Source organism: Zootermopsis nevadensis, unplaced genomic scaffold, assembly GCF_977971745.1.
Source record: "Zootermopsis nevadensis isolate Lab colony 2312 unplaced genomic scaffold, Znev_1.0 Znev_ptg000022l, whole genome shotgun sequence".
NCBI lineage: Eukaryota > Metazoa > Arthropoda > Insecta > Blattodea > Termopsidae > Zootermopsis > Zootermopsis nevadensis.
This window is the reverse complement of record NW_028259154.1, coordinates 18,583,897-18,610,663: the sequence shown is the minus strand read 5'-3', so window position 1 is coordinate 18,610,663 and position 26,767 is coordinate 18,583,897. Positions and strand designations below refer to the sequence as shown.

Here is a 26,767-nt window from a genome sequence, read left to right as displayed (position 1 = left end):
ACCCCATAAGAAAAACGCGATAGATAGACTGACATGGAGGGGACCATACGGTATTTTTCGCTCACCATGCTATAGGATGACCTACAAACTTAAAACTGTTTATGGTGTCTTAAAGCGTACCACATTCATTGAATATGATTGCAGCGAAACATACTGTTATATTTAGATAGTAGAACAAAAATAAATAATACATCTGAAAAAAATGATACTATTATTACTATAAATGTAAAGAAGTTCTAATTTTCGTCAGAAAGTTACAGCCCAATCTGAGGAAACAGAATTTGACTGATATTACTTTAGAGTGAGCCACCTCTGCTCACTGCGACTGGTTATTCCACGATCACGATGAACACTTAGAGCTGTGCTCCGGTGAAACCGAGCAATTTGGTTCCTTTTTCAAGAGACGTGTTTTCCACTCACTTCGTATTTACGTGCACTGGGTTATGCCATGTCGTTACACTTAGGTAAATCCGGAGAAAAGTAATTATTGACTCTTTCCCCGAAATTTAACAATGTCTTACTTGGAACTAATTATGGAATTCTGAAATTCCAAACAGACTGATAAGCTACCTGACACCGTTGGCTGACAAACTACAGAGTTTTTAAGCAACGTTGAACAAGTAACGGCTTGGTCCAAAAATCTTAAATAGTAGTTTCAATTGTATTTTTGTTCTTGATCAAAAAACAACAAATATCCTAAAATACGTCTCTTTAAAAATAAATTCATCTACCCATAATTACAGAATATATGTGTGCATGCATGTAGGGATCTGTACATGTGGGTATTGATTGATATTTCCATCAGCCTATCATTTATCATAAGCAGCTTCGGTTTTCATCTCTTAAACCAGTTCCAAATATTCCGAGACCATTTGCCTTTAGTCGTAATTACATCGATCGCTATTTCCAACCAAATAAAGGAGTTTGCCGTGCTAAAGGCCTTTGCCCTTGCGGGCTACGTCGTATGGAACGGTCTCGTATTCCCACTGTACAGACAGCTGTGATAAGAACAATGCGAAGCAATTACGTACACCTGAGCTAATGTCTGACACTTGTCTCTTATTGAATCAACTGTTTTCCTACAATGAACCGCCACTAACAAGCACACTACTAATTTACCTTTCTTGTCCTGAAATGCGGGAAGGTTATGGATACACAAATTTTGGTGTGTCACAGACGTGCAGTAGTAGAATACGCATACATGTTTGTCTCGAAATTCAAAAGAATTGTTATGTCCTTGTGGCATTGTTAAGCCGTGCTGTGCGAGAGACACGTCCGTGGCATTTTGTACTTAACAAAACGGTTAAAAGATTGTTGTCTCTGTTATGTTGGCATTTAGCTAACTACACAGAGCAGAGAGTTCCTGTGATAGTTGCTCAGCTGGTCAAATATTCCAGGTTCTTTTATGGAACCCGAAAATTCGTTACCTTGTTCACAAGAGATTTTGATATTTAGAGTTCTTAAAATCAGTTAATATACTAATTGTCTAAATGGAGAATGTAATAAAATATTAGTATAAGCAAGTAGGTGATTACTTGTTTCTCCGAAATATGTCTGAAAAGCTTTTATTTATTCGTCACACATGAATAATTCGCAATATAAATGATAATAAGTTACAACCGAAGGTCTTGTCAAATAAAGGGCAGACTGCCTTTCTGAATGCGGTAATAAGAGTGTATTGTCGGCAGTGATGTGTGAGGAATTTGCTTCACCATCAGAGCTACTATACCACACACCATTAAATTTCAATACAAATTATTCTGTCATCGCACACAAGAATGACATGAACTGGGTTCAACTGCTTCAGATGTGTAAGTTTCATAATCAGTGTCGAAATAAATCTGAGAATTTGTTATATGTTTACTGACTCCATGGAGGAGCAGACACCTCATTGAGAAGCTTATAGTCGCTCAGTTGGTTAAGAAATTTAACGCCTTTTATGGAAGAATTTAGTTAATTACCGTGCTCATAAGAATTCGCCGCAAGTTTCTGTTATAGCCAGTCCACATCGTCATTCACTATTCCTTTAAGATCTATTTTAATATTATTCTCCAATTTATGGCTAGGTTTCCCAGGTGGAATCTTTCCTTTTGCCTTCCCTGTGCAAATTATATATTCAAATAGGGTTATAAGATAAAAATAAATACTAATTTCCAGTTAAATTTTATATTCAGAAGAAATATTTCCTGTTGTATAGTTTTATTTTTTATTCCCGGAACGGTAACTTCCTCTGGAAGGGCGGAAACACAGTGCCATTGAAGGTACTACTTGGAATGTGAGTTCTTTTTACCATGTTCTTGCGTGTATACACGTTCCACTGTAAACAGGCTTGCTTGTTTTCGTCACCACATAGTAAATCCTGCCTATGAATTATTTATACCAGATACCGATAGTGCTGACCTTCACGGCTCTATGATTCTTATTGTAACGCCGATAACAACAATAATTCAGCCGAGAATAACATCCTGCAAGCTTCATTCGTCAGTTAAGGTTTAGGAAAAGCTACGGAAAACCTCAATAAATATACATTACCGCTAGATTCGATCCCGGGTCCGCCGATTGCAAGGCTAAAGCGTCGACCATCCGGTGAACCTAACACGGCACTCCAGTAATGTGGAGATTGCAGGAGATTGGGGAGTACAGCCATCGAGCGTGTTACCGGACAGACACCCTCCACGTAAACAATGATTTCGGGCGAACTTGGGAGGAGGGGGGACCGTGCTTGTTATCAGTGCTGATATGAGGTATCCGGCGTTAGCGGCCGGCTATCAGGGCGGTGGGGACACGTTCCATATCGAGGAACATGGAGACACGTGGTTTGCCGAGGATACTATGCGATTTCACACTACGATGGACAAACACTGAACAGGAGAGGTAGATTGAGCGCGATATGTCTGGGCTGCGTTATACATGTGGACAGGTTGATTCACAGCGAGGCTACCCTTATTAGCCTACTATCATCACGAAACTATTAATGTTCCAGCTATTGATATTGCTGCGGTTTGTCACAGATTTGCTATTCAGCTCTAAATCTAGATGACTTGTGAAAGTAAATTCATGTTAATATGTACATGTGGAATCAAGTCCATCAGATTATTTATGTTATTAAGAAGTACAGTAGTTTGAAACTCGTTAAACGTCATGACTTGCAGACTTGCAGACCTGCAGTTTTCCAAATATTGTTAAATCCATTGAGCACATTCTTAATAATTGTTCAGCTGGTCAATGGATCCATAATCTTTTATGAACACGAAAGTTCATTAATGTATTTTAAAGAGGTCGTTACTGGTTCATATTCTTGCATTCTGATATAGGCATGAGATTTTGCTGGAGCGTCATGTCGTTTATACAGTATAATCACACAACAGTTTGTAATACCCTCATATAGTCCTACTGTTTCTTTAATGTTTATTTTAATATTATCCTTCCATCTACTGCTGGTTTTTCTGAATGACCTCTTTCCTTCAAGTTTTCGAGCCAAAATTTTGTACGCATTTCACAACTCTTCCGTGAGTGCTATAATGTCCGCTGATCTTAATTTTTTTTATTTGTTCAACCTAGTAACATATGATGAAGAGCAGAAATTATGACGCTGCTCAATGTGTAAATGGCTCTGGTTGGTTTCGCTCTTTTAATTTGAAATAAATTCTTCTTATCAGCACCCTGTTCTCTGACACCCTCAGTCTATTTCTTCCCTTAATGAGCTTCGCACCAGGAGAAACAGAGAGCGCGACACATGGGCTAGATAAGAAATCGGCGTAGGTACGAAATTTCAGTAGGAAAAAACCTGAAGGAAAGAGACCATTTTCGAGACTTGTTTATAGATGGGAGGGTAACATTAAAATGCAGCTGAAGGAAATATTTTTTCAAACCTAATATTTTAGCCGTGCACTTATCAATATTTTTGTCTTGAAGTTTTGTGTTATACCTGTATATATATGCCTGTATAGCCAATAAGCACCTCTGAAATGTCTGTTATTTTCTATGATTTACCCAGTGCAACATCTTTTCCGTCTGACTTCCTGGATTACGTTCAAGCCTTCTCCTACTCCATAGTCCGTTTTAAATGGTTTCTCTACATCTCTATACCCCTTTTGTTTATATTTATTATGCGAGTTTTTGGAGACTGTCATTGGCAATTTTTGTTGAAGCTGTTTAACAATTTCTCTCTGTAACCGCGTATTCTTAGAATTAATTGCCATGCTATTAGTTCCATTTGCATAACTTTGTCTGATGTAGTAAGTAAAGTAAATCTATGTGTTATCCCTAGACACTTCTTAAATGTGTCATTTTCGTTGCTTGAAAATATGTTATAAACGTCGTTTTTCAACTCCCAAGTTTCAGTTCCACACATAATATTCTGTTTTTCGTTTACCGACGAGTCTGTACGGCGCCATAATCCGGATAACACCGTCATCCTCACCTCTGGAAGAACCTCAAATCTCACACAAATGGTAATTTAATCATAGGCATATATTAAAGAATTCATTTTAATTTGTTGGTTGATTTGTTTTCATTTTCCTAAGATTTAAATGAACGTAGTAAATGGAGATTTTCAGACGACAACGGCTATTAGAGAGTGACCATTCTCACACTATTTCAAAGTTGAAATAAGTCTGCTTTAAATGCGAAACAGCTTTAAAACATTTAGGCCTTTTGAGTACTTGGATGTGCGGTCATCTAAATTCACACATCCTCTTCTTTATAGAAAGTAAATGGCCTACTGTTACGACAACATGGTGGAAAGCCTTCAACCATGTGCTTTTCAGGGAAAAGTGAAGGAGATACGAAAAAACTACGTGTCCTTTCCCTTCATGTTGAATGTAGGAAGAAGCGAGGACGGATCAAAGGATACCTACCTCGACGTCGGTTTTTCCAGGTGTTTTGCATCCGTGCGATGACGTTACATAATGTAACACAAGGGAAGAGACTCAACAAACAAAAGGCCCCCTCCCCACCTCAACAAACCTCGCTAATGGTGCGTCAACCCCCACCCTGACATCGGGGTGTTATAACCGTCACCCTGTGTCCATGCGTGTCTGCGGTGGGCGTGGCTGTTCCTAACTGTTCATCACTCGAAGCTCCTCCTGTTGCACTCATCCCGCGACGATATCAAAATGTAAACCACGCCCCTATCTGTATGAAGAGAAATTAGCGCATGCGCATTTCTTCGCCGTGGGTAGTTCCATACATTCGGCGCAACTCAAGCAACAGGCTGTTTTCAATGAGGTTTGAAGGGGTGAAGGGCGAAAAGGCAGTGGCAGCCCTTCGGCGTTTGTTTATTGTGCTTGGGGCTACTAGGTTCCTCGGAGCTGAGACCAAGAGATTGTAATGTTCAAATTGCGACTCGAAAATTCGGCGTCTCTCATGGAAGCCAATAATAAATGACACTGTGACTTCGTAATTGACGGTTTCCTGCTCGTCAGTTCATCGGCATTTGGACTAATTTGTTTGTTTGTTCGTTCGTTGTTAGATCTAAACACTCAGCTGTCAGCATTTTATTGCATATTCAAGTTTCTCGATATTATAACAAATTAAAGACGACGAGGCCGTTAATACTGAGAATACATTTAAAGTCAGTCTCTAATTTGTCTTAAACGTCTCGAATTTTATGTTAATTAAAGGTCGTAGTTTTAATGTTCCCTGCCCAACATCCGTGATCGCCTTCGACATCATAGGGTGTAATCGCTGCATTTGAAAGAGAGTCTTTAAATAATCTAAAAATAAATTTATCATATAATTAATATTCTCTTATCATGATGTTCCAATGTACTGTGCTGTTTATAGCATAACTCTTAACGAGTTCTTGTGTTGTGGATATTCCCCTTGTAATTTGACGATGCTTATAGCTTCCTTGCTGTTGTCGCACAGCACCCCCCCCCCCCCCCCTGGACGGCAGCCCTTTTTTCTGCATGCTCATCATCACACATGAGACAGCAGTTGCCATGATACAAGTCTCACACCCTCTGCACTCGACGTTATTCCTTCACCAATGGATTCTGGGGGAAAAACAACTTCAAGCTTCCTATTTCCTTCAGTGACACCCACCGTCTGTAGTAGCCTGTTACTTAAGCATGATATTTCATGAATGTCAGAGCGGCTAGATCTGCAGTAAGCATTGGTAGCACTGTTTTTGGTTTTTAACTCTCTGTCCATTGGCCACCGAAAATTTATTTTTCGGGGATGAAGACGGCCAGTACTTGAAACTCGCGTGCGTCTTGGAGTAATTCAGAGGCATGTTGGAATATGCTACTCGGATACGAGGCACCCGTTTCGTACTTCTGTCGACTTGGTTTCGATCTCTGCTTGAAGAGACTGTCCTGAAGGTTCTCGACATCTTCTTTGGGTCCTCCACAAAAGTGATGGAACAGTTGCATGAATGAAGTTCTGTCTTCCTGTTATGACATCTTTATGAGATTTGTTTCACTGTTGCATTATTATTCAAGCTTTGATCTTCCAGATGTCATCTTTCTACTTTCGTTAAATGAGGACTATGTGACAGGAAACGCATGAAAGTTTACGTGGACGGCATTGGCTAATGGGATGTACCGTCCTGTGATGCATCGTTATGTTTCTCTTTTCAGAAGCTCGGAATGACAACGGCGGCTTATTGTCACTGCAAAAGTCGAAATGCACCACAGCTGTGTGACGTCGCTGCTGGCCAATGTAAGTCGAAACCTATTTTTGATTTTTTTTATAAGTTCGGCATATTTGTAATATTTTGTGAATACTTGAAGACCTGGCATCAACTAATCATTCAGCAAGCAAACGGCTCAGTCTGACACTTTTGTAAACTATACAATAATAACACGGAGAATAGCTCAGGGGGAGCGTACTTGTTAACAGTAGCCGGGGAACTTGGCAGATGTGAGCTTCAGGGATGGGAATAATATTTTCTGGGAGGGTATGAAGGAAGGAGGGAGATGAAGAGGGATGTTTTGCCTTATTGTCGACTTGTAGCAGTAACCCATTACAAGAGATGAAAGGTGAGGAGAGGTGTTCAGCCAATTCTTGTGTAGTTGTGGTGTTGTACGCTAAAAGTGTCGGCGTGTGGAGTGCCAGACACTTCGTGCAAAAGGGACCTGAATCCACCAGCTGTGGAGCTTAGAGAAAGATAGTCAGTACTAATGCAATTATTATTTCTTTGGGCTCCAAGATTTTAGAGAGTTAGTAGTTCTAAATTAAGCATTTAATTAACTTCTTACAGCAGAGCCCTTATTTGGAAGCTAATAGTCGCTCGTAAATAAATCTCGCCTTTTATGGAACAATAAGATTCATTGCCTTGTTCACAAGACCTCATCACGGGTCCCTATATTGAAACATATGAATCGAGCCCACTCCCTCCCACTATAGTCCCTTAAAACCTATTTTATATTATCCTCCCATCTACATCTGTGTTTCACACGTTTCCTTCTTCAGTTTTTTTCCAATTAAAATGTTGTAAGAATTTCTGATATCTCCTACGCGTGCTATCTGATCTACCTAATCTAATCAATTTGAAGTACATGAATGTGCATGTTCAACATTTAGTCATATGAAAAAATTTTTAGTTGATAGTAAGTTACATTACATATTTAGCTGAATTTGCGTAATTTAACACTTATTTAGAAGAGGGACTTTACGGAATATGAAATGACGCAAAATAACAAATTATCTCTAACTAACTGACATACTATATGTACCAGTATAAATATACCTACCCATATACGTATTTTGTACGAGATTTTTATTATATTGGTACAAATACAAGCAAACTGACGGCTTTAATCTTTGAAATTATTCGTATATTGGACAGGTAACGTAATTTTATACACCTGCTTATGGAAATTATGTACCGACACGGATAATAAATTATATAATAATTATTGACAGTCTTAGTGTATATGGATTGAAACACTTGGAGAGAAATGAGTGTCAAAGTTCGTCCCAGATGTTTTAGCCAAGATGTAAAATTTGTGTGTGTTAAGATGAATGACGGAATTTAAATAAATTGCATATAGACGAAAATAGGAGAATATATGCACAATAACCGATGTGGTCTACGCCAATTTGAAGGACTTACAGTGGCGCAGACGGGGAGTGAATTCTTACAGGTGTCTGTTTTTATTGCTATTTCCTCAACAACAAGAAAAAGATTGACATAGAACGATACATTTAGAACGACAAGATTACTTTCCTCAAACTTTCTTATAGATCTACATCTACGTAGCAGTCATAAGCCCTTTTGTTGAGTGTATATATAATTTATTTTGGAACTTTCATCTCTCCCTGTGACAGAAACAGCTGGAAATTGAAAACCCTCTATTGAGTTTTTATCAGTACCTAAAAGTATATTTTAAAACAGAAGGGCGTCGACCCTTTCAGATCGTCTGCTGACTTAGCCGGACTTGCCCCTGAATCGCTTTCGGATTAGATGTCGTGCTGAGTACAGCGGAAACTATAGTTTCAAAATATATTACAAATTAACTGAAAGTAAATTGCCTGATTTGTCGTTATTCAAATAAATGTACGCATTTCATTGCACTGCTTGAGAACATCAGTTGGATTGGGATGCAAACCGGTTGCTTCCCGGGACACGAATCTAGATTTTCACCGCTTCAACGACCTGAAGCAGATTTTTTCATTGTTATTAGCCGCATAAAATACATTTGTTGGTGATCCGAATTTAGGAAACTGAGTTCTTGGAAGCCGTACGCGGTCTGTGCACAGCAAGTTGTGTAAAGCGAAAATAGATACATATTAGAACAGAGACTTGAACGTTTCTTCCTTTCAATATATGTCTTTTGCTCTCTACAAATCCGATACAAACTGCCGCTCTCAATCTATTTTTTATCACCCCTTCTCAGTCCTTTTGGGGTCTTTTCTATTGGAATTCTTTTCATCCACCCTCTAGCTCTTAAGATGTCCTCATATAACACTTGGTCCATGTATACGACACAGCTTGACCCCGGAGACCATACGCTCATTCAAGGAATGGAGTTCCGCACTCATAAAATACCTTGAATGCGAGGTGTCCTTGCATTCACTAATACGCATGAGAAGTAATGGTTGGCAGTTGTAAGTCATCTTTACGTTTCGGGATAAAGCGTTTACTTTCATGGGAGAATGCTGTTTTATTTCATGAACTAAGTTGCTGAATTTTCATGTTAGAATAATAATTATTTCAGGTCTGTGCTGTTTTATGTGTGATATTATTAGATTGTTTTAACTCCATAATTTGTCTGTGTAGCTGTCTGGTATCAGGGCGAAGCATATTTCGTATAATGTACATGTCACAAGTAGACACATACTGTAGAAGTTACATATTATAGGCATTTTTGGTGTCACTCTCTCGAACATATTATATAAAATGAAACAAATTCCTATAACAGTTTTTGTTTGTTTTACTCGAAGTGTATACTGAATGTTAATCGAAAAAATTGAAGAGAGGAGACCACTTTGGAGGACCTATGTATAGGAATGAGGATAATATTAAAACAGGACTTAAAGAAACATGACATGGGACAGGGCTCAATTAATCTGGCTCAGGTGAGCCCTTGTACACACGGTAACGAACCTTAGCGGAAATTATTGTGACTGAGTGACTAATACTCCTAAGTTAGTAAGAAATTTGGAAATTCTGTTTGGTGAAGAGTGGTTTGTATCAGTCATTTCTTTCATTTCAGTCATTTCTTGCGAAACTAGTACTTCGCGCTTCTCGTAAATCGGACCTTTCATTCGATTTTCTTTTCTCTTTTTTTTCGTAACCTCTGGTCTTTGGAGTATCGCCCAAACCATACATTTTACCTTCAGCAACACAGATACTGCAATCCTCCCACCCTCTGGCACCCTTTTGGCTTTTCATCCCCTTTGGTAGGAGGAAAGGAGCTTGTATGTGGCAAGGCGACAAATAATAGCATCTTGTAGCTGAAGAGCTAAGCTAAGTGAAACTGTGAACAAGGCTCGTGCAACAGCGACTCATAGAGGTCTAATGTAATTAAGGGAATTAGTTTGCGGGAATTAATAAGAAATTTATAAGAATGTATGAGTGAATATTTATTGCGTTGATGCCTGAGAAACTTGTTTAGTAGGAATTAGCGTTTGTTATACCCGTGTGCAATTAGTCATAAATTATTCTATTCATAGATCAGTATGAAGTTCAGGACTACCACTGTTTATATTTGTGATTTGTTTAACGACGCTCTCAACAGCTCAAATAGAAGCATCAAATTGTATGATGATTAATGAATTGGAAAGAATGTCGCCTAAGGTACTAACCCAGCACTTGCTTTGAGGGTCTGAAGAAAATCACGGGATAGGCGGTCTCTCAGGCTGACACTTAATCAAATACCTTCCGAATACGAAACAGGAATGTTAATTATTTCGTCAAGACGTTCGGTGCCTGATGATCTTAATTGCTACGATCAATAGGTAAATTTAATGGAAGATTTAATTTATTGAACAGTTGTTGAAACTCGGACTCTTATAGTGCTAATGGCCGTACTGTCTTTCATTAAAATGTGTAACTTAAGCTGATACTGGATAGGATATATTTCTGTTTCTTTTGTATTTAATCTCCGAAACTTCTCAAGGAGTGAAATTTAGAATTTTAAATCTGAGCAGGGCTGTTATAACGCATCTCAAATTTTGTCGCCTCTGGTAGTAGATGAAAATATTAAATCTGAATATCGCTTGTGTCGCGTAACTTTCTAAAACGTAATGTGGGGACGTCAGAATTAAGTGATCTGTTAGCGTTCGTTTGTAATACATCTGTACTGCAACAAAAAACTTCAAATTTTCAGAGTGCATCCATGTTACTAGTGTCAAGATGTTTTGTGGAAGAGACAATGGGTTGAAGATTGAAATAGAAGCACGTAGAGAGAAAGTCAGCCAGTATAATCCAGCAAAAGTTCTGATACACTTCAAACAGAATCCTATAAGTTGACTGTCAACAAGTTTGCAGCAAAACTTCAAACTGCTAAAAGACAGCGTCTTCTCTTATTTATTTTTCTTTCTTTAAACTTTGCCAAAGATCTCTGGTGAAGTACCGCATGCAATCAAAGATTGTTTTGGAAAATCAAACAATTTAAAATGTCTATGCTTTTTTAACCTTTGAATGATTTTAGTTGTGACTTAAATAAGAACATTGCATCTTTTAAGCAGATATGTTGCACAGTCCGAAGAACACTGAACAGGAAACAAGGGAAGATGCCCAATTAAGTAAAAATTGTGTGAGTTTGTGGCCGTACCGATTCTGTTTTATATATGAGACTTCGGCGTTAACAAAAGAAAGAAATAAAAACAAAAGAAACGAAATTTTACGATCCGTAGCATATCGGAAAGAACATCAGGGCCCTGATGATGGAGGCAACAAGGACCTCTGAAACATCAGTAAACTTCTACCACACTACACCGGCCAACAACCCAGAAGACAGCCATCTTAAGATTGTTGGTGCTGACACTTATGTGACTTCTGGAGTGGATTTTCCACTGAGACTTGAATCATTTTTGGCCTATCCTTGCGTTACTTGTTGGAGTACCTGGAACTTTGACAATATGGACACAGTGCAATAGGGCGGATCCTGTCTTGAGTTGTCCGTTGTTAGAAGAAGCAGTCGAGAAAAGAAGTAGCAAGGTAATAAATCTGGATATGGCCGTGAAAAGGAATAGATCTTATAATAGTTACACAGCAGCAATAAAGGAATTTGAGCTGTTGTTAGGTTTTCGGTATCGGTGAAGCTGTTTGTACACTATGGCTGTACTTGTTGAGTGTATTTAAGCGCGGCTTGGCTTTTGAAACCAGACGTATAAACCACTCTTCAACGATTTCTGTGGAGGAACAAAATATTTCTGCTCAAGGACCAAATTCTCACAACTGAAAAAGGGTGAGGTCAATGTAATGCAAGTCTTAAGTGGCTTTGTATGCTGCGATGGCGAACCTCTTTTTCTTCGAAACTGGATTAAAAGGCTTATTGCTCAGGTCCTACGCGGTGCATGGATTTCTTTTCAGGACTACTCGCCTGCTTTATTAGATTAGTTGACCATGGAAATTGAAACTTGGCCGAAGATCTTAATTCCCTCGAAATTTTTGAATAGACATACTACACTGTTTTCATTAGCAGCATTTTTTTGAAAATATTTTGTTTGATGCCAAGTGCATTTATTATTCATGAGTCTTTGTAATTTATGTCAAAACGTATGTTTTATTCTCACTATGCTGGAATGAATCTCAAGACACTCTACAGCCCTGATTATCGATAATAGATAAATCAGATTTTTGTCACAAAAATCACTTATATGCAATACATTTCATATGCAAATATTGATTTTGTGTCAGATACGATGTATTAGAAGATTTATATTTATATTTGTGCTAACGATTTTAATAAGCATTTCAAAATACAAGAAAGCGCCTCTAAACTGTTTTGTTCCATAAATATTTTGCAGCTATGAATAATGGAAGATGACATAGTTTTAGTACAGATTATGTCTGATAGTAATTCACTTGGCTCGATTATCACTCTTTAGTTGTTCTATTCGATACGCAAACCGAGCGACTGAAACGGAAACCTCAGTGGAGGATAATACTTCTTGAAACGCTAATAGCCTCCTCAGGTAGTCAATAAATTCTTCACCTTTTACGCTACACGAAAATTCGTTGCTGTGTTCACGAGAGCAAGCCACTGCACTCTACCCTGCGCGTTTTGAATCCAATCCACACCCTCACACCTCGTTGAGAATCTCGGATTTTTTTTTGTAATGAAAAATACATTACAGATTCTTATAGTGCAATGTAGGTTTCTTCAGATTCATAACGGAACAGCGCTGTTTTGTTTATTGGTTAATTACAGAATGGACGAACACCCGTATTAAACGCATATTTGTAAACGCTAGTTGTGAAGTTCAGCGTTGGGGAGCGAAGGTTGTGATAATGTATGTAATTGTAAACATTAGATTTTAAATTGTGTAGCAGTTGAGCTGTATGTAGGTTATACTTGATACCAGATATTGGAATAATACTTGGGTTGTACTGAAATCAGATTTCTGCCTTTTAGCATCAGAATAGAATACTTGAAACGTAATTTATTATTGGGGCGAGTGTGTTGTTGAACAAGGCGATATTATTCATGTCTGTAGAACAACTGTTGGCACAGGACGATGGATGCCGTCCCATGTTAACATCTCACTCAGCTCTTTGTGTCAGCACCGTGAAGAATCGGCCAAGGGCTTCCCCTTAACTGGGTCATTATGTTTCATTCGTCGCACAAGATTGAAAAAATCACAGGCAGGCCACAAACACTGACGTTCAATATCAGTTTGTCGTATAAGGATTAATCTACTAATTTCTAGTAGAATGTGGGTTCACTTTAGAATAAAACTAGGAAGTGTTTGACACGACATTTCGGAAGTTGGCTGCTCTGGTAGTGCACTCAGTGTTTACGTTTTGTTTCAAATGAGTCTAGGTTCATCATAACCGTTAAAACAAATCTTGTAAACAACATGAAAATATACTGCAAATTTAATGAAAATGAGAGTTAAGTCAATGCTTCTAATGCCGTTTATATAAATCCTCATATGCGATAGGCAACAGACATTTCGCGACATAATTCTGTTACAGCAGCAGCTTTTGAAGACTCAGGAAACACTTTTTATTGCGATGAATGGGTGAAATTACATAAGAAGGATCTTTTCGCTTACATTGGAGCAAATTATTCCATTTACCTGTCTCGATAAATACGACTTCTTCTATACACAATTTCGATAATTATTTCAAGCAAAGCCTTTTGCTGTGAGACCTTTAAAAAGTGTTCAAGTTTAATTGTAGACTTACGTATTGATTCAATACGAACGACCTGGAATTTGTCTAATATTTAGTGTAGATCCCAATTCCAAATCTAATTGATATTCAAGATACATTCAAGCATTAGGGCGGAAAGGATGACAGAAAGAGACAATTCTGAAGACGTAGGCGCATTAAAGGTGATAAATTTTTTTACCACCTGAACCACCATAAGCTTCTGAAGAACAACTTTGCTCCTTAACGTATATCCTAATAGCAATTTGTCAGTAGTTTACTGATTATTCAATAAAGCAGAAGGTGATATGTTTTCGAACTGTGTCATTTCAACAGTTGTGCATTTCTTCTCCTGTTTGAATAAACAAGAATATCTTAATATCTGACACGGCCTGTACTCTGTGCTCACCCTGTAAAGCATTGAGGCTGTACTCAGCCACTTAACACGTCAATTGGCTACGATAGCTCTATACATCAGGCAGAGCCCCCTTTTGGCAACAACCTCGGCCCCCGAGCAAACAGGCACACGTTAAACCGTGAAACGAGAGTCGGAAACGCGCACGGTCATTCATCATCATGTTAACCGCATCAGCGTATAGTAGTGGCTTATGTCCGTGAGGAAGAAAAGCGGTAATTTACATCCATTCTAATCATATATTAAATTGAAACACAGCTTTGTTAATATTCCTTTCCACACACGGCGATCTCGTAAATATCATAGACGTAGACGCGTTTGTTTTTGTCTTTCTTTCTAGTTTTTTCTTTGAGATATAGGATTTGAGACTTTCGCGGCGAGTACAATCAATAAAATCTTCTCGGACAATCAGCCGCGTTAACTGGTTACCTTAGTAAACCTACGTTTCGGGAACAAACTCTGTACCCATTTTCAGGGTTTGTTCCCGAAACGTCGGTTTACTAAGGTAACCAGTTAAAGCGGCTGATTGCCTGAGATTTTATTGATCTTTCTTTGAGACTTTGTTTTTCTCTGTTGCTTTCTTTCGTAACATACTACTGGTGAATGAAACAATAGCTCGGGTTGTTTTATTTATTCAGTCTCAGTACATGTTAATACCAGTTATGAATTTCTTATGAGCCTCATTGTAGCTCATTCTGTCTTGCTCTTATCGAAACAGCTTATTATCCAGTTTTCACAATTGTAAGCACTGACATCACTTTATAAAGTGTAAGTGATGAACGTTTCAATGTCTATTTCACCTACAAGTCCACATCTTGTTCCACGCGTCCTCGAAAATGCATTATTCTTTTTATTTATATATCCATTCTTGCAGCACGATATATATTAATATTTAAATAGTTAACACTGCATGTATATTAAATTAGCAGCCGTACTTTTATTGTTCACCGTTATTTTTATTTAACATGAATCTTTCCCTGAGAAGTCACTCTTTTAATTTTGTCTGTTATTATCGTTGTATATAATAAAACATGCAGTTTGCAAGTAAATTGGAATTAGATACTTTATCTGGATACCCAGGTCACATCTTATCAAGCAGATCGTGGCTGATGGTACGGTAGTGCGGAGTGCAGTAACGAGCGATTTATCGATAGGATAAAGGGTAAAGAGTTGCACTGACAGCTACAGCGAGTGGGTGAGTGGACTGGTAATGAAATGGACCCCTTGTTTGTTCAGCCTCCTATTAGAACTCTATTAAGGCTGATCTGTTAATATTCAGACAACCCATTTACAAATGTAGTTTCGTGGTGTTTGAAATAAATACAAATACTTGCGTTAAATTCTACGAAATAAAAATATGTTGAAGACAAGAAAGATTTAAACACAAATGGTTCTAAATTGGTTATATTAAACTCAGGAAATGCGTAGAAAGACTATTAAAATATCTAATGTTTAGAGAATTAGGTTTTAAATATATGGACCAGGTTTCTTCTGAGGATAGGCATCTGCGATGGCATTTCTGTATGATTAAAACTATCTCCATTGAGGAGGGTCCTTCTTGCTATACTGATAGTTGCCTAGCTTGTCAATTTTTACCCAACCTTTTATAGAACCCGAAATTTCACTATCACATTCACAAGAAACCGCCACTTTGTATCAGATAAGTATATACCAACTGGTACGATGTTTCTTGTCAAAATGCCAAGAGTACCATATGCGTCGCTCTCTATCTTTACAGGTATTACTACAGTGAAATCTGGAGCAAGATTGTCTTAAGAGTTCATATTCTGTTTGTAGGCTACAAACTGTCCCAAAAAAGTTCTATATACTTATGCTGACATTTGCATCAGATGTTAGGTCGACAAACATGTGAGGAGCTGTTTCCGTAGCACAGAATCTCCTACTTAACCACCTTGCAATGGACGCCCCCTCCCTCACTCGACACACCCTGCTAAACCATCCTTGTTTCATGCATCACTGATTGCCTAACTCACGTCACCTTACAAGCAGGAGCGGTCGTGTCCAAGTCATTGAGTTGATGCAAAAATCTGAGCACGGCAACTGGTGCCCTGGCATGAGCAGAGTTCGAGACGATTTAAGTTATAGAAGACAGGGCTACTTCTATTTCTGAACTGATGTCTTTGATGTAATTTCTTCCGAAAAGAGAAGGTCGGACGATAACTGACTGTTGCTCATCGACGCAGTCACGTGACACAATACGAAACCCTTTCGGGTCCTGAACGCACAGGACATAGAAGAAGTGGGAGAAAAGGAAAAGAAGGATAAGATAATGGTGGGCGAAGAGTAGGTTGAAAAGAATGAGATGAAAATGTAGAAATAGATCAAGAAGGAGAAGAAGCGGAAGATGAATAAGTTGAAACAAAATTATTGCCTAGGTCTCACTTCATCTTCGTGCCTGTCCTTTGATCAAGCTGTTTTTTAGTTCGTAGTTAACAGCCGGTTCGTCACGTGGTTTTCGTTTTAAAACAGACTCGAAGAATCCTTTTAAACAAGATCTCCCAAGAAGAAAGCTCGGGGAGCAAATTACTAAGCCATTTGATGTGACACAGCTGAGTGGTGTTGCCCATCGGGCGACAAAGTCAATTAAACACGCTTCCCAATTCAATTAGTCTGTGAACAAGACAAGAAGATGAAGCGGTTGTTAAGCAGCTCAGTCGTCCACTCTTTAGGCTCTGGAAGCGACGACAGCCCTAAGAAGTTGAGATGATAATCTGCACGGCACAACTGAATATACAGAGACAATGGCTTTCGGTAGTCAACTGATGTCATTATTCTTGAGAACATTAAGATTGGGTTATTATGGACACTGGTGTTTCTTACAGATTTCTTGCTATATAACCACGCTATAATTAAGTAGTTGGATAAATTGTAATGTGTTTTGTTGAATTTGTGTTTGTCTGTCCTGGACATGCTATTATAAGAACTTTAAATTTCAATACCATTGGAGAGAGAATTCTGTTTTTTAATGAGTGAAATTTAGTTAACTAAAGTCCGAACCAGCGTATAGGTTATTTGTTATTAAAACTTCTGAGTAACTAGCTTAAAATACCGATAATTAATAAGATATAATATTTCAAAACAAGTATTAAAATGTTATAAGCATTAGGTAATAGTTTATTTAAGATGCGTGATATCACATCTTTCGTGTTTGCAATACAATTAAATTAAGAATATGGCTACTTTAACTGGAATACCTGTATTTATCAAATGAGGATAAATGGAACGTTCTTTGGATTTTGAATACCGTTGCTACACTAATCGTTCATACAGCAGCTTGTTAAGAGGAGTGTCAGGTTGTAAGTGTTAGGCTGGGTTTCAGACCAAATCCTTCAGCTTGTTGTAGTCGATGTGTATTCATAAAACGATGTGATACAATATGCTTGCAATAGGCCCATGCTGAATGTTTCCAGTGTTTACAAATACAAATTCCTTTTAGAATTGTACCATCTTGTTCAGTTGTACATTTTCAGAAATTGAAACTCATTATTACTGCAGTTTATACGATAGACTTCGGTGCGTTGTATAATATTAAGTTAAATTTGAGTGAAACGCTACTGGGTATACTCCAATTTTAGAATATTCAATTTCTGCAAATTCGTTTTTTACAATTATACATATCTCACTGGCCTCAATTTCGTATTCCAAATACAAATCTTATTGCGAAGCTAATAATAGTTGTAAATGATAATGTATTTTGTTATATGTCGTACCAGTTATAGAGCATATATAAAATTACTCTTCGTACAACTTTTATTTGGAATCACAAATATAAAGTTTAACAGAAATCTGATGAAAAATTTCGAAGAGAATTGTGTGGATAGATGAGACTTGAGGTTCTCACGGCAACGAATATGAATTTAGTTTTGGGTGTTGATCTTCCGTATTTGATATTCTCCTTTGAATATAGTGTAAAGAACTACTCCATCTAAGAAAACCTACCGCCTCTGTTAATATTACCCAGAAAACATTGATATTAGTAGTAGTTGAGGTTGGCATTTGTTTGTAGCACTAATGAAGACTGTTGTCATATGTGGCTACTAGTCTTTCATTGAGAGTAAAGTGAAGCGAAACTTCGACTGTATCCCATTAATTTTATGCTGAAATTATTGCTTCAGAAGTTATTATTTTACTTATTTGGTGTGTGGTTATACTGACAGTACGACAAAAATTTATGCTAGTAAAAACTTGAGTGTGAAAGACGCAATGTATACAGAACATATAAAAGTTATATATTCATGTGACAGATAGGCCATACTTATTTTAACTTAGAAAGAATTTTATTATTATGTTTAGAGAATATTATAAACGGGTGTAAATTTGGAAAACGTGATTTATACTTCACCTAATACAAAACGTTTGCATTGAGTTGTGTGATTTAATATGAAATATCAATATTTGAAATGCATATTTTGAATTAACATAATGGATCTCGCATGCTTATTTTTGTGTTCACACGATACCGAAAATATATTGTTGTAAAACGTGTGCTAATTACGAGAAATTTGTAATACGCATATTAGAAACCATAACATTTGTTCATACAGAATAAATGACTTTCAGCTGGAATGGTGTCAAACGAAACTCTGTTGTCACTTCACCACGGTACCGAGTTCAAAATCTCTAATAGAACTATCGTTTTTATTCAGCAACTAACCCCCTCAAATTCTGTAATATTTATCAGTACACTATTTTGTATTTATTAGGCCTACGTTGTACAGTATGAGATAGGAAATATAATTTTAACTAATTCTCGTTTTTAAGTAAAGCTGGTTTCTAACCTTTCGAACTTATTATTCTTAATGGTATAAATTTAATTATTTACACGAAAATGTATTTTCTTTTCAACACAAAGGTTTTTAGATATTCATCAAGAAACAAATAATAATTAAAATATAACCGAGATTTTAAGGACATTGGCATGTCGTTCATACCAATGCAGAATTTTGTAACATGTCTTCGTGTTCTTACTTTGTCATAAAATATTATTTATATATATGAAAGTGTTTAAGCTACAAATAAAATAGCGTTTCTTATAAAGACAAAAGCCAATTCTTTCAACAGCCAGATAGTGACGATCATTACATAAATTTATAGTTACGTAAGGACACTTTGGCCTATGGAAATTAACATGCAAATCCTGGTGTTGGCTTACATTTAAGTAATGCTGTAGGTTTGTTGCAGAAGAAATTAAAATAGAAAAAGGAGTTCCTTTATATCGCCATGAAGTGAAATGTAATGACAGTACGTCTCTACCGTCGAAATTGTATGTGATCTTTATCCAATAATTAGTACGAAGTAATACAATACTGAAGCACAGTTTTGAAGCTGAATGAACAGATGCAGTATTCAGGACCAAGCATTGTGGTTTAATACAGTACACGGATGGTTAAAAAAAGAAATCCCCCATCAGTGGAGCCACGCATGGAGAGTGTAATTGTCCAGTGTTGCGGAACAAAGGAGACAGAGAAGTTAAATTAAATATGAAACGAGATGACGAACTGAAGCAGAGCTAGAAACACCTCGCGCGGGCACAAATTGGAGTTGTATAAAGTTTATTGGTCGTCATGGCGTCCTCTCTTTTTCTGTTTTAACTTTCTCTTCTTTTGTGATTACCTGGTTGGATGAGTTTTTGGGGGCGTCCTTTCTCTTCCTGGTGCGTGGACGCGGGCGACAGGAGGAGGACAACAACAAGTGCTGAGAATCGTGGCGCTCCTCGGACCAGCGTCGTCGTTGAGGTAGGAGCAGTACGCGCGGTAGTCTCTGAATAGTGACAGTCGAGTGCACCGGCTGAGAGAGTGTGGCAGTAGGGCCCTCCCCCCAAAACAGACAGGTTCAGCGACGGTCGTCCTCCACTCAATGTTGCGGCGAGCGGAACTGGAGCGTGCACGCACAGAACTTCCACCCTGTCGGGACGACGGCGACGATGATGGTAACGGCGGGAACGAACAGACCCATCTCTCTACTCAGCATCCCTCCTGCCCTCTCGACTACGGTGGCTCACAGACTCGTGCGAACTGCGAATGTGCAGTGGGAGGGAAGGGGACTGCTGGGTGTGAGAGTGGCAGGGGGGGGGGGGGTATGGCATTCGGGGGGGGGGGGGAAGCTCGGAAATGTGTGAATGGGAAAAATGCGACTCGAGGTAGAAAAAGTTGTCATGGACTTAGTCGTAAGTTGCAGTTCGACGGGAATCGAGTCCAAGGTGTCTGAGAAGCGTTGTGCATACAGAACTATGTTCGTTAACTTATTTTTTAAATCCTGTATTAGAAGACACTAATTTCAATTATGGACTGTTTAGTTCACGCCTTATGGGAAGTCCCATTGTAATTTAAATATATATTTCGAATAAAATCAACGCTTTTTTTTCGAAATTGCCCGTTTTCTTCCTTTGTATGAAGTTCATATTTTTCGGAAAATTTTGTGTTTTTGTCTTCAGGGTTCATACAGAGGATTTATTCTATTTCAGTGTGGCAGTCACAAAGTTCGCACTTCATTGATGTGCTTAACTCAGAGCAAAGGACCGAAAGAGGTTGACACACGTGTAAGAGCATGGCCGTGCACTCGTTTGGGTAGTAGAAGTGAGGTCGGGAGATCAATCATTTTGAGCTACACGGTAGGATGTTTCCCCCCGAATTTAATCTCTCCTTAATTTTGTGGCATATTATATAATTCCAATCTTGTACTCTTCTTACCGAAATACATTTTAAATATGACACAGAATTTCATCATCCATAGTTACGTTAATACAAATTACTGTCTCCGTAATCTTCTTAAGCCTGTAGACAAGAAGGAAGAATGCAGTTATTTTTGAACACGTGATCTTGCTGATAATTATGGACGCACGAACAGTGCTTGGCCGCTTGTGTTATGGATGGACGTACCTACCTCTCATTTACTCCTGTTGTTTTGTCTTGTGTGTAGAGACCTTGATATAAGTCGATTACCCTTCCAAGAGCTCCCAATAAATGCGCGTTTCAAAATTGTTAATAGCTAAGTACGGAGAAGCAATATAAAGCATCATTAGTTTTTTTATCCTGTATTCATTTATGGCGGTTAGTTCAGTATCACTCATTTAAATATTTGTGGATTTAAAAGATCACGTTTAAGTAGGTCTGTGCCAAGAAATCATACAAATTATGGAAGAGGGTGAATAAAAACTTGTAAAATAGATGGACGGAAAAGAATAAAAGTGTTTTTGTGGGTGCGTGGAGATGAAAGAGACATGGAAAGATGTAATGGATGATGCATACGGAACGAAGTGCCTTGCCTAGACATGATGATATTTATATCTGGGGAGCAACGAAGCGATTTTATGCTAGCAGTAGTTGCTTCCATGCAGGACTTTATATATGTTGCCTGCACTGGAAATTATGACGGGGATGAGCCGGGGGTAAAACTTACCCCACTTTATTATTTTTCCACCAGCACGTGATACTTCTATCTTTAGGCTTTATATTACGTTTGTGGGGAATGTTTTTGTAGAGCTTAAAGGGGGATAAAAGTAACTGCTACTTATTTAACACAAAGCGAACTGATGAAAGTCAGGTTAACTTTTGAGATACAGTTATGAACACTATTTACTGTCTTAAGTGTCTTAATGCGTGTTCAGTGTTCTTTTAGGACATATAAATCGGATTTGTCCGTAACTTTTAACATAAAATATATTGATATCCTAGGAAAGAATAAAATTCTGGTTTCATGTTAATACCTGTGATGAAGTTAACGTAAATATTTTTTAAAGGATAAAAACGAACGTTTATTTTTATGAAAATATATAAAATAATTATTAGGCCTGCGTGTTGTTTGCACAGATTACACGAAATAAACTCAAAAGGTAAAATTTATATGACATGATGTAAGAAATTCGCCCGTGGACAGAAAAGAAGTTGATAATGCCTGACATAAATTGACATGCTTACAGAACAATTACTTCTCCTAGTTCAGACTTGCCCAATTCGTATCGCATACAGTAAAGTTGCCTGCTTTCCAGGCTGTACTTGTGTAGTGTCTGTAGTTCTGTGAAGGATTCCAAACAATAGCCTATTGGCCATAAAGTAGTGGCTGTTAGACGACCTTCCTAACTGAAACGGCCTCATAGATTAGGCCTCTTTCGAAATGTCTCTATACGTATCGCACTGATATGTTGTATTTATAATGTTTTATCGTTGTATGTACTGGAATTTAGGAGTAACGATGAGAAACACAAACTATTTGCCGTCTTACATACAACCTCATTCCACGTGCTCTACAGCTTTATAATCAACGAGGTTGTAGATACCGAGTCATAATGATATAAGCATTTCATCTAGTGAAAAGTAAGTACTATCGCTTATTTCAAGAAACAGCCATGATAGTACTTGTGTCCTTGTCCTTGTAACTATAATAAATATGCCCGTACATTCGGGAATATTCATTTTGCAGAAGAGTAAATGAAACTGTAATTAGAGTACACAGCTACGTATGTGTGGAAATTTACAGATGTCCGTTTTTCATTCCAGTGGAAATGAATTTAGTTGTGGCTTAGCCTACGTGCCCGGATGGCACTAGTCTTATATGCCGGAAGATTCGTCACTCTTGCGGAACTTGAAACCGCCACTCCTCAAATGCAAATATTTCCTCGTACAATTCTTTGGTAGCCACAGGATGGCTTATTATAAGAAATATGCGTAAGCGCGCTGAGAACGGTTAATTTAAATTTTAATTCAGTAAGATGATTTCCTCATGGCTGCAGAAGCTGACAGATTGCGGCATTGTTTCGTTATTTTGTTTGTTTATTACTGACATATTTTACTTGTACGTTTGTGTCTGTGTTCTTTTTTCCTTCCTCATCTTGTCATATTCAAGTCAGCTTTTATAAATCTTGTTTCCCTCAGCAAGCACAGCCCTTGTGTTCGATTCTTCTCTCTTTTTAGATATAAGAAGGGGAAGGGGTAGATAGTGGGGGGTTACATCCAGAGTCACGCTGGGGGGGGGGGGAGAAATGAAGCTCCAGTTATCAGAAAATGGAAACGATGTTGGTAGAGGAGGGTTATGTACGTCGGTGTATCTCAAGGAGGTTGTACTGGAACGTCTTTCATGAATGGCAAAGAATCCTGTTAATGTATCGCACTACTAGATGTGTATTGACAGGTGTTTTGTGTTACTCGCATAAGGGAAGTGCGTTTAAATTTTCTTCGTAGTGCATACAGCTGTCTCTGAAGCGAGAATAAAACACCAATCTCTGGGGACGTTATTTTGACGTCATTAAAGAATTCAAAAACTCCAATGTCAAAATAACTTCACATATTAAATTTTAGCTGTAACAGATCTGCAGTATGTTGTAATATATTCAATACAAACACTTTTCATAGACTTACGCGTTCTTTGAGATTTTGCATACTCCTGTGACTTTGATGTTCATTTAGTTTATTGAAGACGGGAAACTGTTGTTGCAGAACTAATCACGCTGCAGGCTTCTCATTGCATTAAGTTATGAATTGTTTTACCCTCAAGGGATTATTCTAATTTCGGTTGTAGATCTCTAATAAGATAGATACTGGTATTTTATACCAATATACTGATATCTGTTAGATGGACGATTTTAGGGAAGGTCATGACTTCAATTTGAGGTTGGTTGAAAATAGATGTTGCACTGTAATTCGAGCAGTAAGTTTAAGTGTGTACCCCAAATATCGTGACTGGAAGAACAAGGGTTTTAATAGTAACTTCTCGTATAATAATAATAATAATTGACATTTAAGGAATGCTTTGCGCCCGGGAATATACTTCCTGACATCCGCTGGTCATTGTGCTTGGTGAGACCTACGGTCGGCTTAGTGGGAAGAAAATCTGCCCTTAAACTTGTCGGGGCTATGCTCCGGTCGACCAAAACGTAGCAAGTCACTTTACTGACTGATGTCTGAGATATAAACGTTTTCTTGTTCTCGGCGCCTTGGTGCAGTGTTAATGTTACTTCGACGAACTGGCGCTTCAATTTGTCGAACAAAGGCCCTTGGCTTGTAGGTGAGAGGCGATGGTGGTTGCATGGCAGCAGTTAGCAGTTTGCGGCAGGATGGCACAGAATATAACGGGACGGGGGAGACTTGAAGAAGAGATTGTAGGGGTTGTACGAGGATGGTGCAGGGAGAAGCAAGAATAGGTCTCGACTCTTCTCGTCCGGAAAACAGATCTCATTGAGTCTGCTGCTGTCGAGCGTTTATCTTTCCCTCGTCCTGTTGCTATGGTGACAACCAATCAAGCGGAATTAACTATGTGCGAGAGATAACTTTGCATCCAATCAGTAACTAGAACTCTCTCTCTTATTCTCTCGTTCCCTTCTTAAGGTGTTAGAGTAATGAGGCCGATATTGCAGGTGTTTGTTTTACAGGACGTATTTATTGTTTTTAAATCAATATCAAACCAAGTAATTAGAAACAGAAGAATACAAATTAATTTTAACGAAAGGGCAGAATTCCGTTTTCAGTGATGTTCTATACCGAGAAGAAATATGTTAAAAAGGTTCATAAAAGCGTTCTTTTATATTTAAAAGAAAAAATCATACTAACTTATTTAGGTGTTTAAATATATTTTTAACAATGTGTGTACAAAACGGCTTTGATTTTTAATGTAGTTTGAAGCAGGGACTTTATTTAAAAGTTTTATGGGCGTATTTCTTAGTCTTCTTTATAATATTAATTGTAGATGTTTTACATTCCAAATCTTCGATTCGTTAAGACAACAAAATGTAACACCACCTTATAGGTATGGTACAGTAAGAATGCATTCGTAATTTTCAGAACAAGGAAATGTTATTTCTGTGTTAACTTTCTGTTTTGCATTATTATGTAAATACCGAAGAGCCATATTGTGTAACTGGTGTTTTTATTCTGAATATAATAGGCACGTCATTATAAAAGCCATTTCAAATAGCGAAATCTCGTAAGATACATATGTTTAAATCAGAGGCCCTACGTTCATAGATGAGAAACCAAGACATTTACTGTTAGTTTTGGTTATCCCTTACAATAATCTCGCATCTGCAAACCTTTTCAACACCTTTTCTCATGAGTTATTGGGAGAAACAAACAGATTTTAGTTAGAAAAATCGGTCCACAGCTGGTGTTTGGACGAACACTGACTGCAGCACAAATTTCGCGTGAAAACAAATCGAATAAAGAAAGAGATAAGTAATGCAGGCTATAGTGGATGTTTAGGAACTTGACAATCACGACGTTTTTACAAATATAAATATAATGGCCATGGCCTATTAAATAATGAGGATAAAACTTCTTTTAGCAGCTAGTATAAACGACGATAAACGTAATATGAGATCGATTGGTATCGACACCGACAAGTCTAAGGAGATCTGTATTTGTACGACGAAGCTGGATTGCAAACCATGTAGAATGCAGTGAAGTGATGGTGTCTAGAAATAGTAACAGCGGCCTTAATATTTTAAAAGGGCGAGGGATGGTAAGAGTGGAAGGGCGAAGGACGGTGATGAAAATGTGTGACGTTTTAATAAAATCACGTGATTGGCGGAGCGTGGTTAATGAAAAGGAAAGAAAATACGGGGAGGCAAGAGAACGGGTTGTGTGTATTCAGGGGAGAAAGAGGTGAAGAGAGACAATATGAGAAGTGACATCACTTTCTGGGGCTCCTTAATAACAAATTCCGACCCAAGTCCTTTCATCAGGTTTTATTTATTTCACCTATTGAACGTTCGTTTGCTTGCTTTATTTCAGTGAGACTTTGTCGCAAATCAGAAATATGTCCTTGGGTACGGACGAAGGATTCAGTGATTGATTATTGGTTTTTGGTAGAATGATTGTAAATGGTGAATTATAAACGAAGTGGAAGTAAGCACTGATTGACTAATAATATTATATTGAGATATTTAATTTGAGAGACTAAGGAATATCACGAAATACCTGAGTCGGAATTTCCGGGCTTTTGACCTGGATTGAAACTCCGTGGTATCCCGAATACAAAGCAAGAGATTAATCATTTCTACGTCGTGACACCCTACTTCTCAAAAATCAATTTTAATAAATATATTTTTTCGGCCTCCATATCTTGTACATTTCGTTATTTATTTTCAGAATTAAATGTTTCTTGGAGCCTATAGAAGCAGAAAAGTAACTGCTACCATCTTATAATTCATACGCATATCATAAAGGCGCAAGGAATGTTACTCTGTTCTGTCATTTGTGCTGTCAAGAACATGATGTTTTGTTAAAAGTTTTTAGTTCTTCCCCTCCCATGCCTTTCTACGCACAACTCTCTCTATAAGTTGCGTTCTTCTGCTTGCAGCCTGTCGCTTTTCTGCCTTCTTATTTTTTCTGTGTTCTCATCTTCACTTGTTCTTTTCTACGAGTGGAATCCGGTTCAGAGACAGCCAAGCGCCATGTTCGCTCCGTTGCACCTTCACTTGTCTGCTGCCTTTAACTCTTGCGCACTTGAGCTAACAACCGTAATCAAATTAATTTTAAATTTTGCTTTACTTCTCTCGCTTCTCTCTGCTCTAAAGCTAGACTGCAAGAACGGTCTAACTTCATTCTTATGATTGTTCCTTTGATGAT

At 37.9% G+C, this 26,767-nt stretch overlaps 1 protein-coding gene across 1 annotated transcript in view; it reads right to left on the bottom strand.

Moving 5' to 3' along the window:
* LOC110834286 (paired box protein Pax-6) overlaps positions 1 to 21,099 on the bottom strand; it is a 113,901-nt gene extending 92,802 nt beyond the window's left edge. The window contains exons 1-2 of the mRNA XM_087354129.1: positions 21,093 to 21,099; positions 19,824 to 20,172 (exon numbers count right to left, since the gene is read on the bottom strand). Coding sequence (XP_087210255.1) covers positions 19,824 to 20,172; positions 21,093 to 21,099 — 356 coding nt within the window. The remainder of the gene's footprint in view (positions 1 to 19,823; positions 20,173 to 21,092) is intronic.
* Between the last annotated feature and the right edge of the window lie 5,668 nt (positions 21,100 to 26,767).